Consider the following 25,846-nt stretch of genomic DNA (forward strand, 5'->3'; position numbering starts at 1 on the left):
TATAAAAATTAAATAAGAAAGGAATTAATGTTGTTTTGAAAGTGTTTGCTTCTTACCTTAGTAACAGAACACACGTAACCAAAATTGATAATGACTTTAGTAGCAATCGAAATATTAATATCGGTGTTCCACAGGGTACTATCCTTGGTTCTATTTTATTTTTAATATATGAGGCTATCAAATGCAAAACTCGCCTTATCCAGGTAAAGTGATTTGTCAGAAAACAGTTTTGCATTTGATAGTAGTTTTCTGAGCTCTATGGAAGAGGAATTAGACAAGATTTGCACAAACCGACTATATCAGTAGACAGGGAGCTGCAAGAAGTATGTAACTCATTTTTTTTTTTAATTTTGGATAAGGTAGAGGAGAAGAGAAGGCCTGATGGCCTTATCTCTACCAGGTTAAATAAATAAATAAATACGTGAATAAATAAATAAATAAGTAAATAAATAAATAAATAAATAAATAAATAAATAAATAAATAAATAAATAAATAAATAAATAAGGTGAGTTTTGCACTTGAAAACCTCAATATTAATGATTTTGCCTACTGGCAATTAATTTAGAAAAATTAAATGGTAAAATATTTTCTTATGCGGACGACACAGTTGTTAATATAGCAGGTAAAACTTGGGATGATACTTACCTTAATGCAAATAATGGTATCACATTGATTAAAAATTGGCTTGATTCCAACCTAGTTGTCTTAAACCGTAGTAAAACTACAGTTGCACCATTTTCGTTAACTTTTGTTGGTATAAAATCTCCTGATTTGCTCTTGTATTTAAAAATTCTTCCAATAATTGTAACTGTCCTATTCTAAATGAATCTCCTTAAGTATCTCGGTATAATAATCGACCAACACTTACGTTGGGATAAGCATGTTCCGTTTCTTTGCAGTAGATTAAGAAAAATTATTCACTATTGTTATCCTACGAAATTACTTGACATCCATATTTTACGACTGATTTATCTCGCATTAGTACAAGCTATGACTATAACAATGCGGTATTATAGGATGGAATTGTGCTTAAAGTACTTCCCTCATGCAAATAACACTGCTACAGAAAAGAATAATAAAAATATGTCTTAATAAATCTCTTGACTATCCCTCAAAACTGTTGTATTCTGAATGTAAAGTATTTGATATCCGTAACATGTATAATAATGTCTTATTGAATTTCGTACATAAAAACCGAAACATACAGGATGATTCAAAACCTCTGCGACAAACTCTGAGGGGTGATAGATCTAACAATAAGGAACTCTTTTTGTTAAACAACCTATGTCTTTTGACGCATCGTTTCGAAGTTATCGTTGAAAATGTTATGTGTAGGAAAGACATTCCCGATATTTTGTCCCTTATTGCTCAAAATGTTATGTTTTATTTAACGACGCTCGCAACTGCCGTGGTTACATCAGCGTTGTCGGTGTGCCGGAATTTTGTTCCGCAGAAGTTCTTTTACATGCCAGTAAATCTACTGACATGAGCCTGTTGTATTTAAGCACACTTAAATGCCATCAATCTGGTCCGGGATCAAACCCGCAACCTCGGACATAGAAGGCCAGCGCTATACCAAATGTGTCAACCAGGCTGTCGTTGCTTTATGCAACAGTAAAATTTTACAAGTCTCCTTTCACAAATATTCCAAATGTTTTCGATGGGAGTCAGGGGAATACCGTGACAAGATGCCTAAACGAAGCAAAAAAGAAAAAAAAAAAAAAATGAAAGGAAGAAGTAGAGAAATAGCAGGTACATGACTAATTGACATTTACATTTATAGATTAAGTACCACTTTTAAAATTCATAAACAACAGATCATGTGACGAACATTAGCTTTCCTTTTCCCCATATTAATGTTATCTATGTCTTTTGACGCGTTGTTTCGAAATTATCGTTGAAAATATTATGTGTAGGAAAGACATTCCTGATATTTTGTCCCTTACTGCTCAAAATGTTATGTTTTATTTAACGACTCTCGCAACTGCCGAGGTTATATCAGCGTTATGTTATCCTTATTAGGTATTATTTCCTACGTAGGGTAAAGTTGCTTATTTCCGTGATACCCCTAATCCCGTGATACTTTTTTTAAAATTGAATGTCAGTCAAAGCTTTGCCGTTCGACCAAAGCGCCAGACATCTTTCTAGAAAGAGTGCATCTTTCGCCTACTTTTGAGACATCGGTGAACTTCATAGCAAGATACCCAAACCTGTGACATTCAGTGAAAAAAAAAGTATTACGGAATTAGGGGTATCACGGAATTAGGGGTATCACGGAATTAGGAGGATCACGGAATTAGGCAACTTTGCCCTATATATTTTTTTTACATCTTAATTGCTTAATTGGCACGATAAAATTTATATGTGTGTCACATTTTACTTTGCGTATCACTTATGTAATAGTTTCCAGTGTTTTACACATTCTCTGTGGGTTGTCAGGGCCTTCTTAGTGCACGAGATGTCAGACTTCCGCATGATTGTCACACAAAGTGGACGTCTCCATCTGGAAGTGCTTGTAGACAGTCTCAGAAATGAAGAGCAGGCGGCGAACTACACTGAATCCTTCTGCATGGACGCCAAAACTAGGATAATAACCTTTTGTCCATGTATGAAGGTTCCGTGCCTGCGAAAGTGCTGCCATCACGGACATGCATACAATGTCTCCCTTGGGAAATGCGTCGACATGGAGGACGACGATAGAGGCTTCTGGCAGCCGAATTTTGAGGTAAGTTTTACAGTGTGTAAATGATGACATGACTGTATCAAACTGTTAAAACTAGGACTGTGGTTATTTGTGAAAGAAATACGAGTAAACCAAAAATTATAAACAGTGTCACTACATTAAAAAAATATATTGCCTCATAATACATACAAACGCATTTTAAGTAACGGTTATTAAGTAAAAACTTGCGATATTATTCACGGTTACATTCTTAAAAATGTATATATTTTGCTAAGTAACAACATTTGTAGCATCATAGTGTTGTATTATCTGTTCTTACTTTTAGGTCTTTATAGTAAAATACCAGTAACTACAACGAAATCCTACGGACCTCTCAAATTCTTCGTTATAATTAAATTTTGTTATTACAAATACGTTATTCTTCTACAGAAAAAAAAAAAAACATACTTCTTCATGTACCGTTACTTACGCCATAAATTCTGCATATTTTACATGTAAGCCTCAAATAAAATAAAAAGCTGAACTTGCATTGCATTTTAAAGAAAAAGTTAAAAAAATACATAAGAAAAGTACAAAATTCAAGCGTTAATAAGCACTTTGTAGGACAAGAGGTGCCATGTTTTATCAGAAGCCATGTTATGAGATTGGTAAGCAGTAATTGGCAGAAGGAAACTAAATAGAGAGAACAAGGGAAAAACTGTATGAAAAACCTAACATAAAATTCAGAGACATCTGCATCATAGTAGACATACTATAGGATCCATTTTTTTACGTGATTGTTCTTTTTCTTCGCCCTCTTGTCCTATGTCCCGAGAAGTATAATAGTGTCGCAAAATGTCCAGTTCTTTTTAATGGTATCCATTTTCCTATTTATCTTTAAAAATAATTGAGGAGTCCACTGCTAGAAGGAGTTATGCCACAAAATTCTGATCAGTGAAATTTCACGTGTTATAGTTAGTTCCTACAATCTGTTGTCATTTCCCTAAACTATATAAATGTGGCACTGCTCCAGCCAATGCTAGAACACTCTGACAAATTCTAGGATACGGACATTTTCATAACAATCTTATTTTTCTCTCTTTATGGTTGATGTGGCATAGCTTCCTCTTGCAGTGGACCCCTCAATTTGTGTTCGGAATTTCGTTATCCCGAAACTTCTTAAAATATTCGAAAAATAATATCGCTAGAGAGTTTTCGATATCACGGGAAGATTGATAAACACTTTTTATGTTTTCCACCAGGTGACAACGTACTTCATATTTTCTTTCCCAAGATGAATGTCTCAAAATCTTGAAGAACTTTTTCAACAATCCACAGTCCGTTCGTCATTTAAAATTCATTCATGATCAACTTAAACTGTGCACTAAATCCATTAAAAATATGAGAGAAGAATATAATTATGGTTGTGAAGTAATAGAATAACTAAACTGTTAAAGGAACAGATTTTCAATAGAAAGGAGTAATAATTTTTAACATCTGTTGTCTTGGAAATAAATAATCAATTGGTGGAAGATGATATCTTCAAAGAAACTTATTTTTTCCGATATCGTGAACAATAAAATTGTTATGATATCTTCCTGAAATACCTGGAAATCTGGATCAGACCTTTTGAATAACTACAATAAGAGAGCACTGTTAACTTATGATTCTACATCTGGTGCGATATTCAAAAGTATCTCCAGAGTACTGTGAAAATTGACACAAATATTATTTTAAGTTCAATGAAGTGAACCCTGTAAGGAATGTATGTACAGCCAATTTTATTGTCTTTACTTGGTTATTTAACGGCGCTGTATCAACTACTAGATTATTTAGCGTCGATGGTATTGATGATAGAGAGATGGTATTCGGCGCCGTCTTGAATCATTAAGTGATTATTTACGCATATCATATTATTAAGTGCATATGATATTTCCGTGCAGGAATTCTGCGTTATCATATGATGAAGGATGGATTGAGTCACAGACGCGACTTGATATTATGGCACTCCTTGTCCTGTATTTTATTTCACACTGAATCCTAATAGTACATTATCCAACGAGCCTATAATGTAGTAATTAAGACGCGAGTATGTTTATGAAACGAGCGCAAGCGAGTTTCATAATTTTCATACTCGCGTCTTAATTACTATTATAGGCAAGTTTCATACGACTTTTTTATGCTCGACCGTATTTCTAACTTGAAATTATTCATAAGTATTCATGTTATTCTTATCTGACTGGGGAGCGGAACTGACCTTGTGCAATATCTCGTAAGTTGTGAGATGTGCGCAGACGCGAAAGTATTGATTTTTTCCGAGACACAAATGTCATTGACCTTGATATAATCTAGAGAGTAAAATGAACATTAATCTTGATATAACCTTGAAATTGATTTAGACATTGAAAAACGAGATGACAAATTGAATTTATTTGAATATTATTTACAATTAACGCTAATTATTATAGTAACAGAACATATCCTTTTGCGACAGTATTGGATTTCCAGTCTCCGTGACGTTTCGCTAGTTGTCTTTCGATTGTATATCCAAGAATAATCGATACTTGCGCTTTCATATTGCTACAATGGTGTTTTTTGATTGATGGAACACCTGAACTTTAATGAATAGGTGTACTTTAATTAGGTCCATTAAAGGACTGCTACCAGGTGTATAATTATTACATTTCGGCATGGTCGAGCATAAAAGAAATATTCGATCTTTGACATATTTTTGAATAGCCATCATAATCCCAAACGAAGTATTTTTTTATATATGGTGTATATTCTTTTCATTTACCACTAAATTTAAAATTTTCTGATTTTATATCTGACCTCCTTACCACTTGTAAGGTTTTGTTTTATATGCGTAACATTCGAATAGTTGTATCTCCACACGCATTGAAAAGTGGACATATGTTTAAACCCACCCTATGCTTCTTTCCACGCGACTTACAGTAATTCATGGAGGTCGCGACTTTTTAGTCTCCCAGTACAATACGAGCAATTCGTGCTTAATCAACGTTGCCTAGTTGTAATGTTAAGGCTCAGTCACTGTTAGTTATAGTTAGTTAAATATTACATACGCTGAGACAAAATACTGTAGCCACGAAGAAGATAAGATGTATAAATTAAATCATGTGAAAAGCATTATACAACCCTTAAAATATTTACTATTCCTCCTGAATAACTCTGTGTATTTTACATTTTACATCTTAGACAGGGGGCCGCACGAAAGTAATGTGAAAAAAAGTTGAGAAACATTGGGCTACTCGATGGACAGTACGAGGTAGACAAGACATTAAACGACCAAAAGAAACGCTGAAAAGATCAAGAACTTCTTTAGACTCTTTAACAACAGGGCACTGATGCTACAATTTTGTTTGTCTTTTCTTTTAGTAAAATTATACCGCGGGGTTCCCTACCATAAAAATATGTTACTTGTGATGCAACTCTGAAGAATTGATTGTAAACACACAGCATTCGTACCACAAAGTCTTGTCAGAACTTTGAACAGAGGAAACGGGGAAACCCTGACTTGGAAAATATTGTTACGTATGCCGGATGTGTGGCATAAAACACGAAGTCAAAGGAGTAACTAAGATGTGCAAAAGAAGACACACATAACTAATTATTATGACTATTATTATTATTATTATTATTATTATTATTATTATTATTATTATATGTCATGATTAACATACCTGCCTTGTATTTGGGGGATGCGGGGTTCGATCCCAAACGCCGGCTATCCTGACTTGGGCTTTTCGTGTTTTCCCAAGTCTCTCCAGAAAAATTCCAGGATGATAAGGGCCATGACCGCCCTTACTCCATCCTATAACAGTATAACCCTTAATTACCACGCTATGAGCATTATAAAGGCTAACGACACTGCTCTCTATCGGAAGACAAGAAAGATTCGTGTGGGGTCAAATCTTGGAATAAACGAAAAATGAGGTCTTATTTTTCTTTAATAATTATTTAACTGTTTAACAACTTTACAAAAAAAGTCCTTTCAAAAATCGATCAGTTTTATTGCTATTTCAGATTGATGTTAATACTAAGAGTAATATATAAAAAATTGTATGGAATTCATTTTAGAAAACTCCTCAACATTATGCTCACAATTAGCATAAATTATTAAATTGTATCAAATTGTTTAGAGAACCAAATCTTTGAGAAGTAATTTTTTTTACCAAGATCATAATGTTGAGCACCAGTAACTTTATGAAGGGATCCCATAGAAATTTTTCGCTAAGCAGGAAATGTATTTAGAAACAGGCTGAACTTCTAAGTTTATTTATGCAGCTGATTATTTCTAATAAACCAAGGGGCGTTGACAGCGAAAAAGAAATGTCCTGTTATAACAATAAATAATACTCAACATTGCAAGAATCTCCTTTATGAATTGAAAATAATCATGTGGTTATTGTCAGTATTCGCTACATTCCACAGAGTGTCCCGAAATGATTACCCTGATTTCAGATTGTTATTGCTTTCCACTGATGTGACTCATTTTTTATTTTCCTCTGTAAGTGAGATGGTTTATGTGCTCTTAAAGGCTTGGTGGATATGAGCTTCAGTTCTCAATCCAATCGCTACGAGGCTAGAAGCGCTGGCGCTGTAGTTAATGAATATGAAAAATGGCTTCGCTACAAGAAAAGGCACAGTCTGTACTGCCTGCGAGGGGAAAATGGTCGTATTTCAGATCCGAGCGAGGAATGCTAGTTTCTCCCCCCCCCCCACTCTTACAACCAACACCCGACACGAAACCGGCCGGCCAATGACTGTGTCTTGTTTGTCCCAGTCGGCCAATGACACCACCCCCATCCACCTGGTCCTTCTGAAGCCCTGAATTACTAGCTTATTCTCTCCTTTCATCTCGCAAGAACCTACTCTCCTCGTAGGAATCCTGCATGTTTCCCTTGAGCTGTAACTTGCAACATGTTTCAAAAAAAAAAAAAAAAGAATATACTGTAGTAAAAAAGACCCAGTCTAGAGATATTCCCAAAAAATCTCCCGGAAATATTCTCAGATAAATTTCTCCCTGCGGTAATAGTACCACATTTCAACACTAGTGATAACAAGATGATATTTAGGTGACACGAGTCCAAGGATTCGTCATGAGAATACCTGTCTTTCGCCTTATGGTAGGTAAAAAATAGAAAAGTGTCGATTCAAGTACACAGCCCAAGCGGGAATCAAACCCACGCCCGAAAGTGTCATAAGGTTCCACAATATTCTGTATCGTCGTTGTTCCTGAAATAACTCCTATGTGACATATTTATCGATTTTCAGATTTTTGCTCTATTAAATAACTTAAATAGTGATACAGCATATAGTAAAATCTCCTATATGTAATTATATTTCTTTCCTTCGAAAATGTAAGAATTCAAAATCCCCTATGTACAGCTGCCATAGGATAAATATGTTTTTTCTTCCTACTGAAAAATTTTATATTTTGCACAAGGGAGTTATTGCAGGAACAACGGCGATGTGTAACATGCATACATATCCGGACCCTGACAACAAGACAGGGAAGCGGATTACGGACATCTAGTGTATCACGCACCTTTTTACCATAATGGGCATCCAGAACTTCCGTAAGTCATGAACATGACGTAACATTTCGTTATCTGTGCTTGTTTGCTTGTAGTATGGAGCGGCTCAGGAAGGATATTACATTTTGTCCAATATGATACCAACTTGTGAGGCGCGAACTGCTTCCGTGGTTCAGGCCAGTGACGACACAAGATTCACAGTCCTCGCAGATGGCAGTGTACAGGTAACAGTTTACTTTTTTTTTTTTTACACACAATGCGAAGTACATAGACAGTAATTTTATATTGTAAAATATGTTAAATTTTCAGCACCCGTGATCCCATAAATATCAATTTCGAGTGTTATTTGTGTACCGGATCAGACAGACAAGGGACAATCAATAAGTTTCCGGACTTTCCTAAATGTAGGCAACACACAGAACATGGAAAACGGAGAAGTTATCTGAACCAGGGAAACGCCTGGCATCTATACAAAATACATCACTAGAAAGGCAGGGAAGAAGTCTAGTCACAAGGCTTATTTGGAGAGATTCCAGGAAAAATCGCAATAGGTCCTTGGCATGTTTGTATAAAATCGCGTGTATAAGCCCTGTTCTTTAAGACAAATTGACGCTGTTTGAGAGTCTGACTCAACAGGCATGGAAGCAATGATCTTCAGTGACACGCACATGTACGAGTATGTTTAAGGTGCAATGAATACAAGGAAGTACAGTTCGGAAATATATTGATTGCACCTTGTATTTCCACCATAATCTAACCATATATAATTCATCCGTTGTCAACAACTTATTACGTCGCCGATTTCGAACGTAATTTACAGTTTCATCTCGCATATTTCTCTTACTTTATCATTTCTTCATTACTGCAATATCAAAATGTCATATTCTCTCCGAATAACACCTGGAAATGTCTACGAATTCTTCAGTTTCCTTCATCCAACTACAGGACGATTCAAAAGTCCGTGCAACAATTTAAGAAATAGTAGAGGAGAGCATTATGAACATATTTTGTCGAACAATATGGGGACGGCGTCGCATTCATAGTCTGATGGGCGATGTTAAATTAGGAAAAGCCGCGCCCCACACAGCAAATCATCCTGCCGGACACAGCTGTTGCTACCCACTCGATGCGCAGTAACAGGAGGTGCTCGAAGTGGTGACCACTGACCTGTAAACAGAATTTAGAACGGTGAACCATTGACTGTCAGAACCTCGCAAAGATCGCAAGTAGCAGGAATCATGTCCGTTGCGGCCACAGTCTTGTTCCTCAATAAATTATTGACCCTCGTTACTCACGGGGTGGCGTACACTAACATACTCATGTGACCTCACAGGTAAAAGTCTAGGCTGGTGAAGTCTGGTGATCTTGATGGCTAAATAATAGATCCGTCACGACCAATCCACCTACGTGGAAAAATTTTAAGTAGGAACTCACAAACGAAAGACATTGAATATGATGAGCAACTATCATGTTGAAACCACATGCTTTGTCTCACTCCCAACGAAACCTCCTCCAAGAGCGAGTACTGTAGTCTTATTTCGTTCTGTAATTGAGCTTCATTCTCGCAGGTATCCGGATACTCGCAATCCGTCCCGTCGCAGAAGTACTGCGGAGACGCAGGCATGCTCCTGGTGTGTCCTGGCCAGCTAAGGAGGTCGAACACTAAGTACTTGGTATATGGCGGGCTGCTGGTGTTGGCAGGCGTGCTCCTGCTGGCCTCTGTGTACACCACGGCGTGCCTGCTGCCACGCACCGTGTCCAGTTACTTCCACACAACACACAACGCAGTCATGGCCGTCGCCTACGTTGGCACCGGCATTGCTCAGCTGCTACACCAGAAGAAGGACCTGGCTTGCGTGTCTCTAGGTAAGTTATGTGGAATCACATTTCCAGTTTATTACCTTACGGTGACACTTATTCTATCGAACGTGTAGTTACTTTCTCATTTTAAGTAAGCATTGTGATGTTACAAAAAATATATTCCCATATTTTCGAGAAAATAGGCTACATGTTTAATGTACACTACGTAAAATACATTAAAGGTGATATGTTACAGTTGTATGAACACTAATAAAATAAGATTGTTAAAGATATTAGTTATAGTCAGACATGTTTCGGAGATGCTTCTCCATCTTCAGTGACTATTTACCACGACGGGTGGTTCAGGTGATCGAACCGTGTTGTTGCTTGGCTTAAAGGAGACTTTAAGACGCACGTCGTAGTAAAATTTGACCAATTTTTCTTCACTAGCTTTTTTCATATTTAAAGATAAAACACACATGTTAGGTCAATAATAGAGTAGCCTTTAAGCTAAGCAATAACACTGTTCGATCACCTGAACCACCCGTCGTGGTAAATAGTCACTGAAGATGGAGAAACATCTCCGAAACATGTCTGACTATAACTAATATCTTTAACAATCTTATTTTATTACGGTCTTACTAATAAAAACTCTATATAAAGACGTTTAACTGTCTTATACTTATACAATGAGTAGCTCGTTTATAAGTCATGTGTAAATTCCTTACTAATAATCACTACATACGTCGTGTATAACAGTATAACTGTTACACAGCTACGTCATAGTTTCGTCATTACTTCGTTACGAAAGGTAATAGAATATCTGAGGTGCTCTACTGGATCCGGTAGAGCGCTCTAGTGTGGCGTGTTAAATATCGATAATACAACTGGCTCTAATCGATTACCACACTACATTTTGGTCAAAGAGTACAAGCTACAGCAATATTATTCTAATAATTCTATGATCTTTGGTTTGTTGTTCTGTGGTTACAAGGTAAACATCATCATAAAATGACAGTCGATACGAACAGCTGTTAAAGGGGCGGCCATTTTTTTCCTATATACAACGCTTAAACAAGGTGTTTCGTGTACATAACTACTGCAAAGCAATTCCCATTGTATAGTTACAGCCTGTTTATACGTCCATAGCTTATTCATTTATTTATTTATTAGTAACGTTTTCTGTCTCAACTCTGCATAAGTCTCGTATAAACACTATACACGGTTTATTAGTAAGACTGTTAGTGTTCATACAATTGTAACATATCACCTTTAATGTACTTTATCAAATCTATGAACACTGTATTATTGACCTAACATGTGTGTTTTATCTTTAAATATACACTATGTACTTCAAATAATTTAACAAAATAATACAAGAAATCTATTAAGGTAACCAGTATAATTTTATTTTGTTTTTGTAAGATGTTGCCAAAAGTTGGATATTGGAAAGATACTAGGAGGACAATCTCTCTGAGGTAGAAAGGGCCATCGGGCTCATCGTGAAGTTGATTATTATGATGATGATGATGATGATGATTATGGCGGTGGTGGTGGTGATGATGGTGGTGCTGGTGGTTGTGGTGATAGTTTACTCCTACTAAACTTGCATTAGAATATGGTACAAGTAAAAACTGGCCACCGGAATAGTGTTTGTTTCATTATCTAGAGCTGCTCAGCGTCGCGTAAGTTTTAGTGCCTCTTAGACCAATTAGCAGATTGGATTTTTCCCTAGGTTTTCCCCAACCATAAGGCGAATGTCAAATAATCACATGGCGAATTCTCGGCCTTATCTCGTCTAATATCGTCTCCCTATCACCAATTCCACCGACGCTAAATAACCTAGTAGTTGATACACCGTCGTTAAATAAAAATTAAAAAATTAAATGAAGTTGTTGCGTATTTCTTCACTGTTGGCATCACTGTTACGCACTCATACGTGAAGACAGTGCAGCACCTCACTGGAGCGGCAATTTCTCAGATTACCTTGCAATGCTGATAGTGGCAATGGCAAGCGATCGTATAAAGGACTTGATGATGATGATGATGATGATCATCATCATCATCACATTGTTAATTTTTCCTTCTTCCTCATCTTCCATCTCCTGTTTTCCTTTTTTATCTACTCCTCGGACTTCTTTCTCACTCTGTTCTATTTCTGCTCTCTTTTTACGTTATTCTTCGCCCTACTCATCCACTGATTTTGTCGTTTTCCTTTTTCTTCATTTCTCCGTCTTATTTCCCTATTTTTCTTCTTTTTCTTTCTCCTGTAAGTCTTCATGTTCTTGCCCTTCCTCCTCCACTTCTCCATTTCCTTGATATTTTCTTCTCTACTTCTCCATGTTCTTGATTTCTCCATCTTATTGCTCATCCTCCTTCTCTACTTCTCCATGTTCTTGCTCTTCCCCATTTTCTACTTCTTCATGTTCTTGACCTTCCTCCTCTACTTCTCCATCTTCTTGCTCTTCCTCCTCCACTACATTTCCATGTTCTTGCTCTTCCTCCTCCACTATCCTGCCATGTTCTTGATCTTCCTCCTCTACTTCTCCATCTTCTTGCTCTTCCTCCTCCACTACACTTCCATGTTCTTGCTCTTCCTCCTCCACTATCCTGCCATGTTCTTGATCTTCCTCCTCTACTTCTCCATCTTCTTGCTCTTCCTCCTCCACTACACTTCCATGTTCTTGCTCTTCCTCCTCCACTATCCTGCCATGTTCTTGATCTTCCTCCTCTACTTCTCCATCTTCTTGCTCTTCCTCCTCCACTACGTTTCCATGTTCTTGCTCTTCCTCCTCCACTATCCTGCCATGTTCTTGATCTTCCTCCTCTACTTCTCCATCTTCTTGCTCTTCCTCCTCCACTACATTTCCATGTTCTTGCTCTTCCTCCTCCACTATCCTGCCATGTTCTTGACCTTCCTCCTCTACTTCTCCATCTTCTTGCTCTTCCTCCTCCACTACATTTCCATGTTCTTGCTCTTCCTCCTCCACTATCCTGCCATGTTCTTGATCTTCCTCCTCTACTTCTCCATCTTCTTGCTCTTCCTCCTCCACTACACTTCCATGTTCTTGCTCTTCCTCCTCCACTATCCTGCCATGTTCTTGATCTTCCTCCTCTACTTCTCCATCTTCTTGCTCTTCCTCCTCCACTACACTTCCATGTTCTTGCTCTTCCTCCTCCACTATCCTGCCATGTTCTTGATCTTCCTCCTCTACTTCTCCATCTTCTTGCTCTTCCTCCTCCACTACACTTCCATGTTCTTAATCTTCCTCCTCAACTTCTCCATGTTCTTGCTCTTCCTCCTTCACTACATTTCCATGTTCTTGCTCCTCCTCCTCCACTATCCTGCCATGTTCTTAATCTTCCTCCTCTACTTCTCCATATTCTTAATCTTCCTCCACTGCACGTCCATGTTCTTGCTCTTCCTCCTCCACCACACTTCCATGTTCTTGATCTTCCTCCTCTACTTCTCCATGTTCTTGCTCTTCCTCCTCCACTACACTTTCATGTTCTTGCTCTTCCTCCTCCACTATCCTGCCATGTTCTTAATCTTCCTCCTCTACTTCTCCATGTTCTTGCTCTTCCTCCTCCACTACACTTCCACGTTCTTAATCTTCCTCCTCTACTTCTCCATATTCTTAATCTTCCTTCACTACACTTCCATGTTCTTGCTCTTCCTCCTCCACTATCCTGCCATGTTCTTAATCTCCCTCCTCTACTTCTCTATGTTCTTGCTCTTCCTCCTCCATTACACTTCCATGTTCTTAATCTTCCTCCTCTACTTCTCTATGTTCTTGCTTTTCCTCCTCCATTGCACTTCCATGTTCTTAATCTTTCTCCTCTACTTCTCCATGTTCTTAATCTTCCTCCACTACACGTCCATGTTCTTGCTCTTCCTCCTCCACTACACTTCCATGTTCTTGTTTTTCCTCCTCCGCTATCCTGCCATGTTCTTAATCTTCCTCCTCTACCTCTACTTCTACATGTTCTTCATCTTTCTCCTCTACTTCTCCATGTTCTTTCTCTTCCTTCTTTTCTATTTTTTCGTGTTCTTGATCTTTCTCCTCTACTTCTCCACGATCTTGCTCTTCCTCCTCTACTTCTCCATGTCCTTGTTCTTCCTCCTCCACTACACTTCCATGTTCTTGCTCTTCCTCCTCCACTATCCTGTCATCTTCTTAATCTTCCTCCTCTACGTCTACATGCTCTTCATCTTTCTCCTCTACTTCTCCATGTTCTTTCTCTTCCTTTTCTACTTTTTCATGTTCTTGATCTTTCTCCTCTACTTCTCCATGTTCTTGATCTTTCTCCACTACTTCTCCATGTTCTTGCTCTTCCTCCTCTACTACACTTCCATGTTCTTGCTCTTCCTCCTCCACTATCTAGCCATGTTCTTAATCTCCTGTTCTACTTCTACATGTTCTTCATCTTTCTCCTCTACTTCTCCATGTTCTTTCTCTTCCTTCTTTTCTACATTTTCATGTTCTTGATCTTTCGCCTCTACTTCTACATGTTCTTCATCTTTCTCCTCTACTTCTCCATGTTCTTTCTCTTCCTCCTTTTCTACTTTTTCATGTTCTTGATCTTTTCCTCTACTTCTCCATGTTCTTGCTCTTCCTCCTCTACTACACTTCCATGTTCTTGCTCTTCCTCCTCCACTATCTGGCCATGTTCTTAATCTTCCTGCTCTACTTCTACATGTTCTTCATCTTTCTCCTCTACTTCTGCATGTTCTTTCTCTTCCTTCTTTTCTACTTTTTCATTTTCTTGATCTTTCTCCTCTACTTGTCCATGTTCTTGATCTTTCTCCTCTACTTCTCCATGTTCTTGATCTATCTCCTCTACTTCTCCATGTTCTTGCTCTTCCTCCTCTACTTCTACATGTTCTTCATCTTTCTCCTCTACTTCTCCATGTTCTTGCTCTTCCTCCTCTACTTCTACATGTTCTTCATCTTTCTCCTCTACTTCTCCACGTTGTTTCTCTTCCTCCTTTTCTACTTTTTCATGTTCTTGATCTTCCTCCTCTACTTCTCCATGTTCTTGGTCTTTCTCCTCTACTTCTCCATGTTCTTGATCTTTCTCCTCTACTTCTACATGTTCTTCATCTTTCTCCTCTACTTCTCCATGTTCTTGATATTCCTGCTCTAGTTTTACTTGTTCTTGTTCTTTCTGCTCTACTTGTCCATGTTATTGCTCTTTCTCATTCTCAACTTCCTATATTTTTACTCTTTCTCTTTCTCTACTACTACTACTCCATTTTATTGATTTTCCTTTTTCTCGCCTTGCTCTTTCTACATTCTTTCAGTTCTATTACTCGTCCTGAACTTCATCCCATTTTTTCCCCCTCAACTTTTACCGTCTTATCTTTATCTATTTCACATCCTTATCTCTCACTTTTTTCTTTATTTTTATACCATTTCCTTTTTTCGTATACTTTTTGTCGATAATTTATGTATACTAGAGGAACTTTCTTCTAGTATAATTTCCCTACATATAATGGTGCTGCCAGACTCAGACCTTCAGAGAGCGTTGAAGCTACGTTAAAGTCACGGTCATGAATTTGAAAATCGTGTAGTGTACAATATTGTTAAAACTCTACCTTTCATCACTATTAATTTTACCTATTATAATCATGTAAGTCTATGTATGAACTTGTATATTGTGTTCTAATTAATTGAATCTTTATTGACACCTAATACTTCTTTGAATATGGGTATAGGCCTAAGAAAGCATGCAGAATTAAGTACAGTACATTCTCCTTTGCATTTATTAATAAGGGTCGAGAAATTAATAACTGAATGAATATGCATATTATTACGTCCTCTAGTCTAGCACATGGTAGGCTTTTATTACCTTACTAGAAATTTAAAAATAAGGAGACTTGTAATGATTATCGTTATCCATTTAGTTCGTAAACAAGCCTGAGTTCTGGACTGTTCTTTAAAGACGTAAAAAGATCTGTGTTGAAATTTCAAGATGAATTATATCCAAGGTCAATTTATTTGCAGTTAAATATGCATGCTACTGTTTTTGCTCCACTTAATTCACTCAAAGGTATGTATCCTGACATTTAGAAGGACGTCCAGTTTGTAACAAAACATGCTGAGTTTGAGGAAATTAGTACGTCTGAATCACACTGATCTACGCTTGAGTACTTAGATATCAACTGATTTGTCGGTCTCGTGTTAGTTACCTAGGAAACTTAAGAAACTTCAGAACAAATATATGCTGTAGCTCGTCTATTGTATATAATTATTTAGAAAATATATCTCAAACTCCATTAAAAATATGTCGTTAAAGTTTTTCCGTATTTGTCTGAACATTTGAAAATGAATGCGTTAACAATTACGGATAATTTCAATTTACAAATTGGTCTAGAAATGTGCTAGATATGGTGAAGAATGGGTAGAACGGAGAAAAATTCTCTCCGGCACAGGGATTCGAACCCGGGTTTTCAGCTCTACGTGTTGACGCTTTATCCACTCCCGATGCCGGATTGAATCCTTCTCAGTTTAAGTTCTACCTCTTTGTTCCCCTTTGGTGGCCTACCCTCATGTACTGTGTCACAGAATATGTGACAGTGGCACAATGTCCAACACTGTGTACAGAGGTGCACTCATCACGAGTGACTAAGTGGTCGGGGTCCGACGGAATAAGGCGTCGTCTTGAATCAGGAAGTGATTACTTACACTTACACTTATCCGGTGTGGCTTAGTGGATAAAGTGACAGCACGTAGAGCTGAAAACCCGGGTTCGAATCCCGGTGTCGGAGAGAATTTTTCTCCGTGCTACCCATTCTTCGCTATATGGTAATGCATAATTCCTACACGGAAATATTATATGTACTTCGGTACATCATAGTAATGTGCTAGAAATGTCTTAATTATTTTCATCCTCCATTTTGGACACGCCATTTTATTGAAAGAAAGTAATAATGATCAACACTAAAACTCTTAAAAATTAAGTGTAATTCAGAGTTCCATATAATTTCTACCCTCCATTTTAAAATATTTTCGTTATTCATATTTTTCGAAATTTCTTTTGTGTTTACATTTCAATAACCATGGTCAAATAACATTAACAACTTTTTTTGCTAGGACGAACTTTCTTCGATATATTGTAAAGAATTCAGATCTAATCAACCATTTGGTACTGGAAATAAGTGAACAAATAAATAACTAGAAATAGGATCGGAATCGGTTGGAATTTTAGTATTATCTGCTGGGAACGTTTTCATTTCTGTCTTTGATTAGAATTAAGAAACTATCCTCAGATTTGCTCGAGTTAAACGAATAATATATAAATATTGAATTTCATTCCTATCGAATAAAAGATGAATATATAAAACTTTTCCTCCGAACAATCTACATATTTGCAATTTTTCACTTTTCGAGACACTAAAGACAGCTAGTTACACAAGTAGGCCTACAGTAAAAATATTACTTTTCCCACAAAAATTTTCACTGCAAAACCAATTGATAACACAATGTAATTTCTAGAATTGTCCGGCTCTACTAGAAATCAATAAATCTCTCTCATTACCTGAATAATTATCTGTTCTTCATTCGTATAATATTTCGCAATGCTTTGACGTCACTAGAAACAACAGATTTTTCAAGAATGGACGATTCGAGACCATTTTCACACCAGAGAGAATTTCGTGATGAACTAATTTGTTGACAATTGACGAATTTATCACCAATCTTCCTCGAAGGTTGTGCGCGCAAGCTAGTATCAATACTAACCCGCACATATCGCTCATATCCAGTCCGGGCCGGTATGAGCCTAGGAAATGAAAACGAAACTAGCACGGTTCATTAGCTATCAATGAGAAAGCAGAGAGCAAGAGAGAACGGTGTAGATCTCTGCTTTATGTAGAGGTCATACGACTAGAAATTCTCCCTCAAATTTGGTACCCCCAACATTTCGTCATAGTTGTCAATTTCGTTATCATTGTCATTGTGGTAGTACCAACAAACTTACCAAATTTCGTCATTGCTATTACTATTTCACTTATGAATTGTGCCTGGCAATAGATTTACCATTTTCAATTTCATTAACATTATAATTTCGTTAACTAATGCCTAATAATAAATCTCCCAAATTCAATTTCAATGCATTTCTAATTGTAAATTGCTATCTAGCAACAGACCTCCCAACTATTTTCATCGTCATTAAAATTATGGATTGTGTCCAGCCATAGATCTCTCAATGCTGTTTTCATCACATTGTCATAATTATTTTGGATTCCATCTAGCAATAGATCTACCAAATCACTTCACATTTATTACCGTAAAAACTATGGGTTAGTGTCTAGCAATATACATCCAAATTTCCTTCATTTTTATTTCCATTGTGATTCTGAGTTAGTGCCTAAATGTAACTCCAAATTCCCTTCATTTACATTTCTATTGTAATGATGAGTTAGTACCTAGCAATATAAGTTAAATTGAAATTCTCTTCATTTTCATTTCTATTGTGTGAGTTAGTACCTTGCAATATATCCCAAATTCCCTTCATTTTCATTTCTATTGTAATTGTGAGTTAGTGTCTAGCAATATACCCCACATTCCTTCATTTTCATTTCTATTGTAATGGTGAGTTAGTACCTAGCAATATACCTTCAAATTCCCTTCATTTTCATTTCTATTGTAATTCTGAGTTAGTACCTAGCAATATACCTCCAAATTCCCTTCATTTTCATTTCTATTGTAATTCTGAGTTAGTGCCTAGCAATATACCTCCAAATTCCCTTCATTTTCATTTCTATTGTAATTCTGAGTTAGTGTCTAGCAATATACCTCCAAATTCCCTCCATTTTCATTTCTATTGTAATTCTGAGTTAGTTCCTAGCAATATACCTCCAAATTCCCTTCATTTTCATTTCTATTGTAATTGTGAATTAGTGCCTAGCAATATACCTCCAAATTCCCTTCATTTTCATTTCTATTGTAATTCTGAGTTAGTTCCTAGCAATATACCTCCAAATTCCCTTCATTTTCATTTCTATTGTAATTCTGAGTTAGTGCCTAGCAATATACCTCCAAATTCCCTTCATTTTCATTTCTATTGTAATTCTGAGTTAGTGCCTAGCAATATACCTCCAAATTCCCTCCATTTTCATTTCTATTGTAATTCTGAGTTAGTGCCTAGCAATATACCTCCAAATTCCCTTCATTTTCATTTCTATTGTAATTCTGAGTTAGTGCCTAGCAATATACCTCCAAATTCCCTTCATTTTCATTTCTATTGTAATTCTGAGTTAGTGCCTAGCAATATACCTCCAAATTCCCTTCATTTTCATTTCTATTGTAATTGTGAGTTAGTGCCTAGCAATATACCTCCAAATTCCCTTCATTTTCATTTCTATTGTAATTCTGAGTTAGTGCCTAGCAATATACCTCCAAATTCCCTTCATTTTCATTTCTATTGTAATTCTGAGTTAGTGCCTAGCAATATACCTCCAAATTCCCTTCATTTTCATTTCTATTGTAATTCTGAGTTAGTGCCTAGCAATATACCTCCAAATTCCCTTCATTTTCATTTCTATTGTAATTCTGAGTTAGTGCCTAGCAATATACCTCCAAATTCCCTTCATTTTCATTTCTATTGTAATTCTGAGTTAGTGCCTAGCAATATACCTCCAAATTCCCTTCATTTTCATTTCTATTGTAATTCTGAGTTAGTTCCTAGCAATATACCTCCAAATTCCCTTAATTTTCATTTCTATTGTAATTCTGAGTTAGTGCCTAGCAATATACTTCCAAATTCCCTTCATTTTCATTTCTATTGTAATTCTGAGTTAGTGCCTAGCAATATACCTCCAAATTCCCTTCATTTTCATTTCTATTGTAATTCTGAGTTAGTGCCTAGCAATATACCTCCAAATTCCCTCCATTTTCATTTCTATTGTAATTCTGAGTTAGTGCCTAGCAATATACTTCCAAATTCCCTTCATTTTCATTTCTATTGTAATTCTGAGTTAGTGTCTAGCAATATACCTCCAAATTCCCTTCATTTTCATTTCTATTGTAATTGTGAGTTAGTTCCTAGCAATATACCTCCAAATTCCCTTCATTTTCATTTCTATTGTAATTCTGAGTTAGTGCCTAGCAATATACCTCCAAATTCCCTTCATTTTCATTTCTATTGTAATTCTGAGTTAGTGCCTAGCAATATACCTCCAAATTCCCTTAATTTTCATTTCTATTGTAATTCTGAGTTAGTTCCTAGCAATATACCTTCAAATCCCCTTCATTTTAATTTCTATTGTAATTGTGAGTTAGTACCTAGCAATATAACTCTAAATTCCCTTCATTTTCATTTCTATTGTAATTGTGAGTTAGTACCTAGCAATATACCTTTCAAATCCCTTCATTTTCAATTGCATTGCATTTATGAGTTACTAAAGCATTGAATAAAATCAGTTTTGGGATTTTACAGCGTGTTACAGCACGGTAGCTTGTATTAAGGAACCACCATTGTGACTGGCTATGCATCTGCCAATTATCTTAACTTGCATTTCTATTATAAGGAGTAACTGTTAGTGTCTAGCATTATATCTCTCAGTTCCCTTCATTTTCACTTCCATTGTAATTGTGAGTTACTGTCTAGCAATAGCTATACCTCCTTATTTAACTTTATATTGTCATGATTTCATGTTAACACCAAGCAGTAGATCTGAGAACATCCGGCATTATTATAATCGTTGTGAATTATCGGTTAGTAATGGACTTCTCAACTATAATCATTGTTATTACCATTGTGAATAATGCTTATCAATAGACCTTGAAACTCCTGTCACTGTCCTTTTGATTGTCATCGTGATTTAAAGTTTAACAACAGAATTTCCAACTTTCGTCATTGCAAACGACACAGTCACATAGCTACCTAAAAATAGCCCGACTAGAAATGGTCTTGTAAAAGTATACGTTACCTATACGAAGTAATTAGTAAAATGATAAACTATATACCAATTACTGTGAATATATACTTCTAAAGGCGGAATTATTAACTCTGGGTTCAGATTCCACTGCAATATATGCAGGTCATTCTTTATTGAAAGACCACTCAGACGCCGAGTCTGTTTAAAGTCCAAGTGACGATATTGTAATAATGAAACAATATTAAAACGATGGAGGATACAAAGATGTTCGGAGAAACCCGCACTAGAGCAGTTTATAGCCAGCGTATTTCACAATAACTATCGATGTTCGAGTCTCGGGGCCCATGGGTGAAAATGAACCATGGAGAAATACAGAAGAAGAGGCGAACCTGGCATGTGAGCTATGCGAGAGCGGAAAGATTGAGCTATCAGAAATAGAGTTTATTTTCATGATGGTTAATATTATACGAATCTACCGACACGGAAGTTGATCTCAGACTAAAACCTATGTTCTTCCTCCATACACATTGGTGATAGAGCTACGGCACATTTTAAGGTCACAGGAGAGGTCTTGTCTCCTCTACTGTATAATAACCGACTTTGATCAAACTTGGAATAGAAAATGCTAAAACAAGAGTCCGGCTTCGTTACATAATAGCAATAATAGCCTATTTGAGATTTCACTGAAATGATCTTATTCGACAAGATATATACGAGTATAATGTGAATTTAGGAAGGGAAAAAGAAATTAGCTGGGTCACTGGCTAAGAAGAAACACTACTCAAAGATGCACTGGAAGGAATGGCGAACGGGAAAAACGTTTGAGAATGCTGGGCTTGCAGTGAAGGTCATGGCCTTAATCAGGGAATTATAATTGCAGCATAGGGATCTTTATTCATTCATTCATTCATTCATTCATTCATTCATTCATTCATTTATTTATAGTTCAAAAGTACATAAACTTAATTAATAATTAAAACTGATATATGTACAAATAGTGATTATACACAAGAAATATACAATTTAATAACTAATTTTCTGTCATATAGGCCTAACTATTAAATTTATGTTGGTTTAACTTACACTTACTAAAATTATAATTGAATGAATGAACGTGAATTTTTTTGGAAATTCATTTTCTTCTACAAACCAAATTTACTTAATGCAGCAATATTTTTGTTACGATATACCAGATGAACAGTTGTGGTAGTGAAAATTAATTACAAAAAAATATTTAGCGCAACAATATGAAATAAAACACACCATGCATGGCATAAGTCGCTATCTCGCTACGCTCGACTGTTTTAATTGTATTATTTTACGAAGTGTTATCAACTGAGATGGTTATTTAGCGTCTGAGAGAGATGAAGGTGATATGCAAGCGAAATGAGTCCTGGGTCCAGCCGTGGTCACGGTCCAGCGCCGAAAGCTGCCCAGCATTTGTTCTTAATAGATTGAGGGAAAACCCCGGATAAAACCTCAACCAGCTAACTTGTCCCAAACTGGATTCGAACCCGGGCCCGCTCATTTCACTATAGAGTTTTATATTGTGGTCTATAATAACTATAGGTCAGATGCATAACTGGCGAGAAAGGGGTGAAAGCATTTGGAGAAAGCGTTGGTTCACCGTCCACAGTCCACCGGCGTTGAATGACGTATCTGTGGCCCGTACGCAATCACATAAGACAGACACTGAATAAAGATTCCCTCCCTTCCAACTCAATGACGCGGGGGAAGAAGGAAGGGATGAGTGACGTATTCCGCTTTATGACGTACGTCACAATTGGCGCCCACTTCTGCAAGCCTGCTATAGGTTAACACAGGGGTTCCTAACCGGTGTGTCGCGCAGCCCCATGAAGTGTGTCGCGAAATTTTGGAATTGAAAAATAAATTTTATGTCATCCAGAAAGCCTCTTTACAACGCATTTTTTAATTTACGACAAAGTTTGTTATGGTACATTTATTTTGAGACGGACTTTACCAATGAAACGTGAACACCTGCAACAATTCTCAGTTTCAGTATATACATGTGAGCGGTGATAGTGCGACTATTTTATCAAAAGTGCTTTATTTAGATTTTATCCTGGACAAATTTTTAATTCGAAAAAGGTAATCTGAATCAAGTTCTGGGTTAGGTGACAGCAGTGCTAATTCAAGTAATGTGAGTGAAAATTTCCTTCAGGGTTCACAAAAACGTACTGCATTTCGTAAATATAATGAATACTTGCAATATGGTTTTACGTGGTGTGGAGATGAATATAAACAAAATTCCGAATGTCTTATATGCAGAAATGTTTTGTCAAATCAGTCCATGGTGCCGAATAAACTAAAAAGACATTTAGAACTGCCATTTTCAAGGTCATATTTGTGGGAATCAACAATTTCTACCACAAAAATAGTGAAATCTAAACAAAGAAACAGACTGCTGCATCTTGAAGGTGATTTACGTGTTAGCATGTTAGGCACAAGGCCACATATAGAGAAATTCTGTACAACCCACCAAGAGATGAGTTTTCAAAAACGATAATGAAAATTTTTTTCACCGTTCCGGCACCTTTTTGTTGCATTTTTCGTCATGGAATCGAAATATCTGTGAATAACTACGTTTTTAATATAATTTTTCTTTGAATTCCGCTTAGATCTTGAAAGTCTTGGTTGGACGAAAAGGAGGTTAAAAACGACAAAATTTCCGTGCAGTGAACAGTAATCATCTCCCCGTCCGCTATAAAATATTCTAAGTTACACAGAGTTTCACCAACTTTTTCTCCAGAAGAAAAGCACTGATTATTATTATTATTATTATTATTATTATTATTATTATCATTATTATTATGAGGCTAAAAAAACAAATAGGTGTGTCGCGATATCGAGGGCGTTCAATAAAGTGTGTCGTCAGTTAAAAAAGGTTGGTTAACAACTGGCAACCTCCGCTGAAGGAGGTTACTACCTGGAGGCGGAGTCTTCCTCCATTAATCTGAAACATTTTCCCATACTGCTATCACTTATACTTCTAACGAAATTATTCTGTCAGTTTCACTGTCTATTACATTAGCACTAGAAAAATATTTTTCTTTGTTATTTTTAATGTTCTCAACACATTTCTTCCACTTGTCTTTTCCATATTCTGCGAAAAAGCGGCGACACAATTGTTCCTTTACTCTGTGGGGACCAAATTTCTGTTAACAGAAATCCAATTGAAAAGACTGGAGACAACCGGCTAAAAATTTTAGTCTGGCTCTTAAGTAAATGAAACCAAAAAAAATAATAAATGCTTATTTTTAAAGCACTGTTGGGTTTTGAAGACAAATGATGTTTATGCTATCAGCCAAGTGTTCTCAACTTCAGAGAAAGGAAGGAAATGAGAATGTGTTATCCCGATTCATCAATGTTCGGGAAGTAACCTGTACAGACCTACAATGTCCTTTACATTTACAGTATATATAAAATATTTATGCTTGTCACTATTTATTTATGCATGTAAGAAAAGAAGTAACCGCAATGTGGTAACGCGTCCACCGTCCACTTCCGCTTATCGGCCGGTTCTTCACGGCTACAGAAAATCTAGATAACTCCAAGTTGTGGGAACCACTAGAAATAGCGAATACCTTCCTACGTAATTCAAAAGTTCAGAGTCAAAGACATGTAATGATTATAATGATTATATGTACATCACCTGACAACAGATAGAATATTTCATAACAAACCGCAGCAAATGACGCATAAATTTCTATTGAAAGAAGCACCCAACCTGCAGCGAATAAACACAGCAAGTTTCACCACGACAACACGTTGAAGACTTCATTTGTCCGTTGTTCAGACCTAGCATGATTCGATCCCCCAGCTTAGTCGTGATGGAATATGTGGTGAAAAAAGTAGATGTTTCATAGAATTTTTATCGGGGTACTCCCGTTTCCTTTTATCACTCCACCAACACTCCACTTGTCCCTCATTTCATGTACTCAAATTTAAGCGTTCACAAATCGTAGCCTTGGGTTTCGTGTGCTTTCGAGAAATTCTGGATGAGCTAATTTCGCCATCCACTTAGTCTATGGGAATCGCTTCCCTGATTGGTGAGAAGTGTGATGTGCACCTCTCTAAATCATGAATAATATTTTAGCCAATCCTGCCCTGTTGCTATAAAACCTCCTTCATAGAATGGCACCACACGTAGTGAGACAAATAGCCTACAGGCTTCGAGCTCACATAATTTCTCATCCGCAACTCCAAATCCTCTTTCAAAGATGCTTACTCGCGTATCTTATTAGCAGTTTTCTATCTTGTATCATCATTAAATCATCACCATAATCGCCATCGTAGTCAGAATGAGATTTCAATTCGTATACTAATTTGTCAAGAAATCTAAGATACTATAAAAGCATATCGCTCAAGAGAAAAAATATTTAATTTTTATATGTCCAGGTTAAATAGTCAATAAAAGAAATAACTGAAAATATATACGACAAACATAAATAAATCTACCGAGGATTGGCAGTGCACATCTTGCAATGTATATAACAATGACGTGAATGAGATGAAGGTGATAATGCCGGTGAAATGAGTCCGGGGTCCAGCACCGATAGTTACCCAGAATTTGCTCATATTTCATTGAGGGAAAACCCCGGGAAAAACCTCAACCAGGTAACTTGCACCAATCGGGAATCGAACCCATGTCAGCTGGTTTCGCGGCCAGGCGCGCTAACCGTTACTCCACAGGTGTGGAAAGAACTGCTGTTAGGGTAAACGTCACCAGTGACAATCAACATCTCTTCTTTCAAGATATCCAGAAAACTCAGTACATTTTCGCTGTGCTGAGACTCTTGGGAGTAGCCATTTTGTATACATTGAGAGTAAACATATCGGTTGCTATAGTAACCATCGTGCTCTATCATTTGCTACCCATTTCTCCTAAGCCCGCTCCCATTTTGAGCTGCATATACCTC

General features: G+C 36.7%; 2 protein-coding genes across 4 annotated transcripts in view; one reads left to right on the forward strand and one right to left on the reverse strand.

The window, feature by feature from the left end:
* Positions 1-25,846, reverse strand: part of LOC138706245 (CXXC-type zinc finger protein 1-like) — a 103,180-nt gene that overhangs the window by 54,274 nt on the left and 23,060 nt on the right. For 2 of the 3 annotated variants that reach the window (XM_069835304.1, XM_069835298.1), the window contains exon 2: positions 6,365-6,495. The exons of the other annotated variant lie outside the window; for it this stretch is intronic. The gene's annotated coding sequence lies outside the window, so the exon portion shown is untranslated. The remainder of the gene's footprint in view (positions 1-6,364; positions 6,496-25,846) is intronic. 3 annotated transcript variants of the gene reach the window in all.
* Positions 1-25,846, forward strand: part of LOC138706244 (probable G-protein coupled receptor Mth-like 3) — a 78,999-nt gene that overhangs the window by 545 nt on the left and 52,608 nt on the right. Inside the window, exons 2-4 of the mRNA XM_069835295.1 lie at positions 2,441-2,726; positions 8,317-8,445; positions 9,790-10,087. Of these exons, the coding sequence (XP_069691396.1) occupies positions 2,441-2,726; positions 8,317-8,445; positions 9,790-10,087 (713 nt within the window). The remainder of the gene's footprint in view (positions 1-2,440; positions 2,727-8,316; positions 8,446-9,789; positions 10,088-25,846) is intronic.

The sequence above is a fragment of the Periplaneta americana genome, chromosome 9 (assembly GCF_040183065.1).
Source record: "Periplaneta americana isolate PAMFEO1 chromosome 9, P.americana_PAMFEO1_priV1, whole genome shotgun sequence".
In the NCBI taxonomy this organism is placed as follows: Eukaryota; Metazoa; Arthropoda; class Insecta; order Blattodea; family Blattidae; genus Periplaneta; species Periplaneta americana.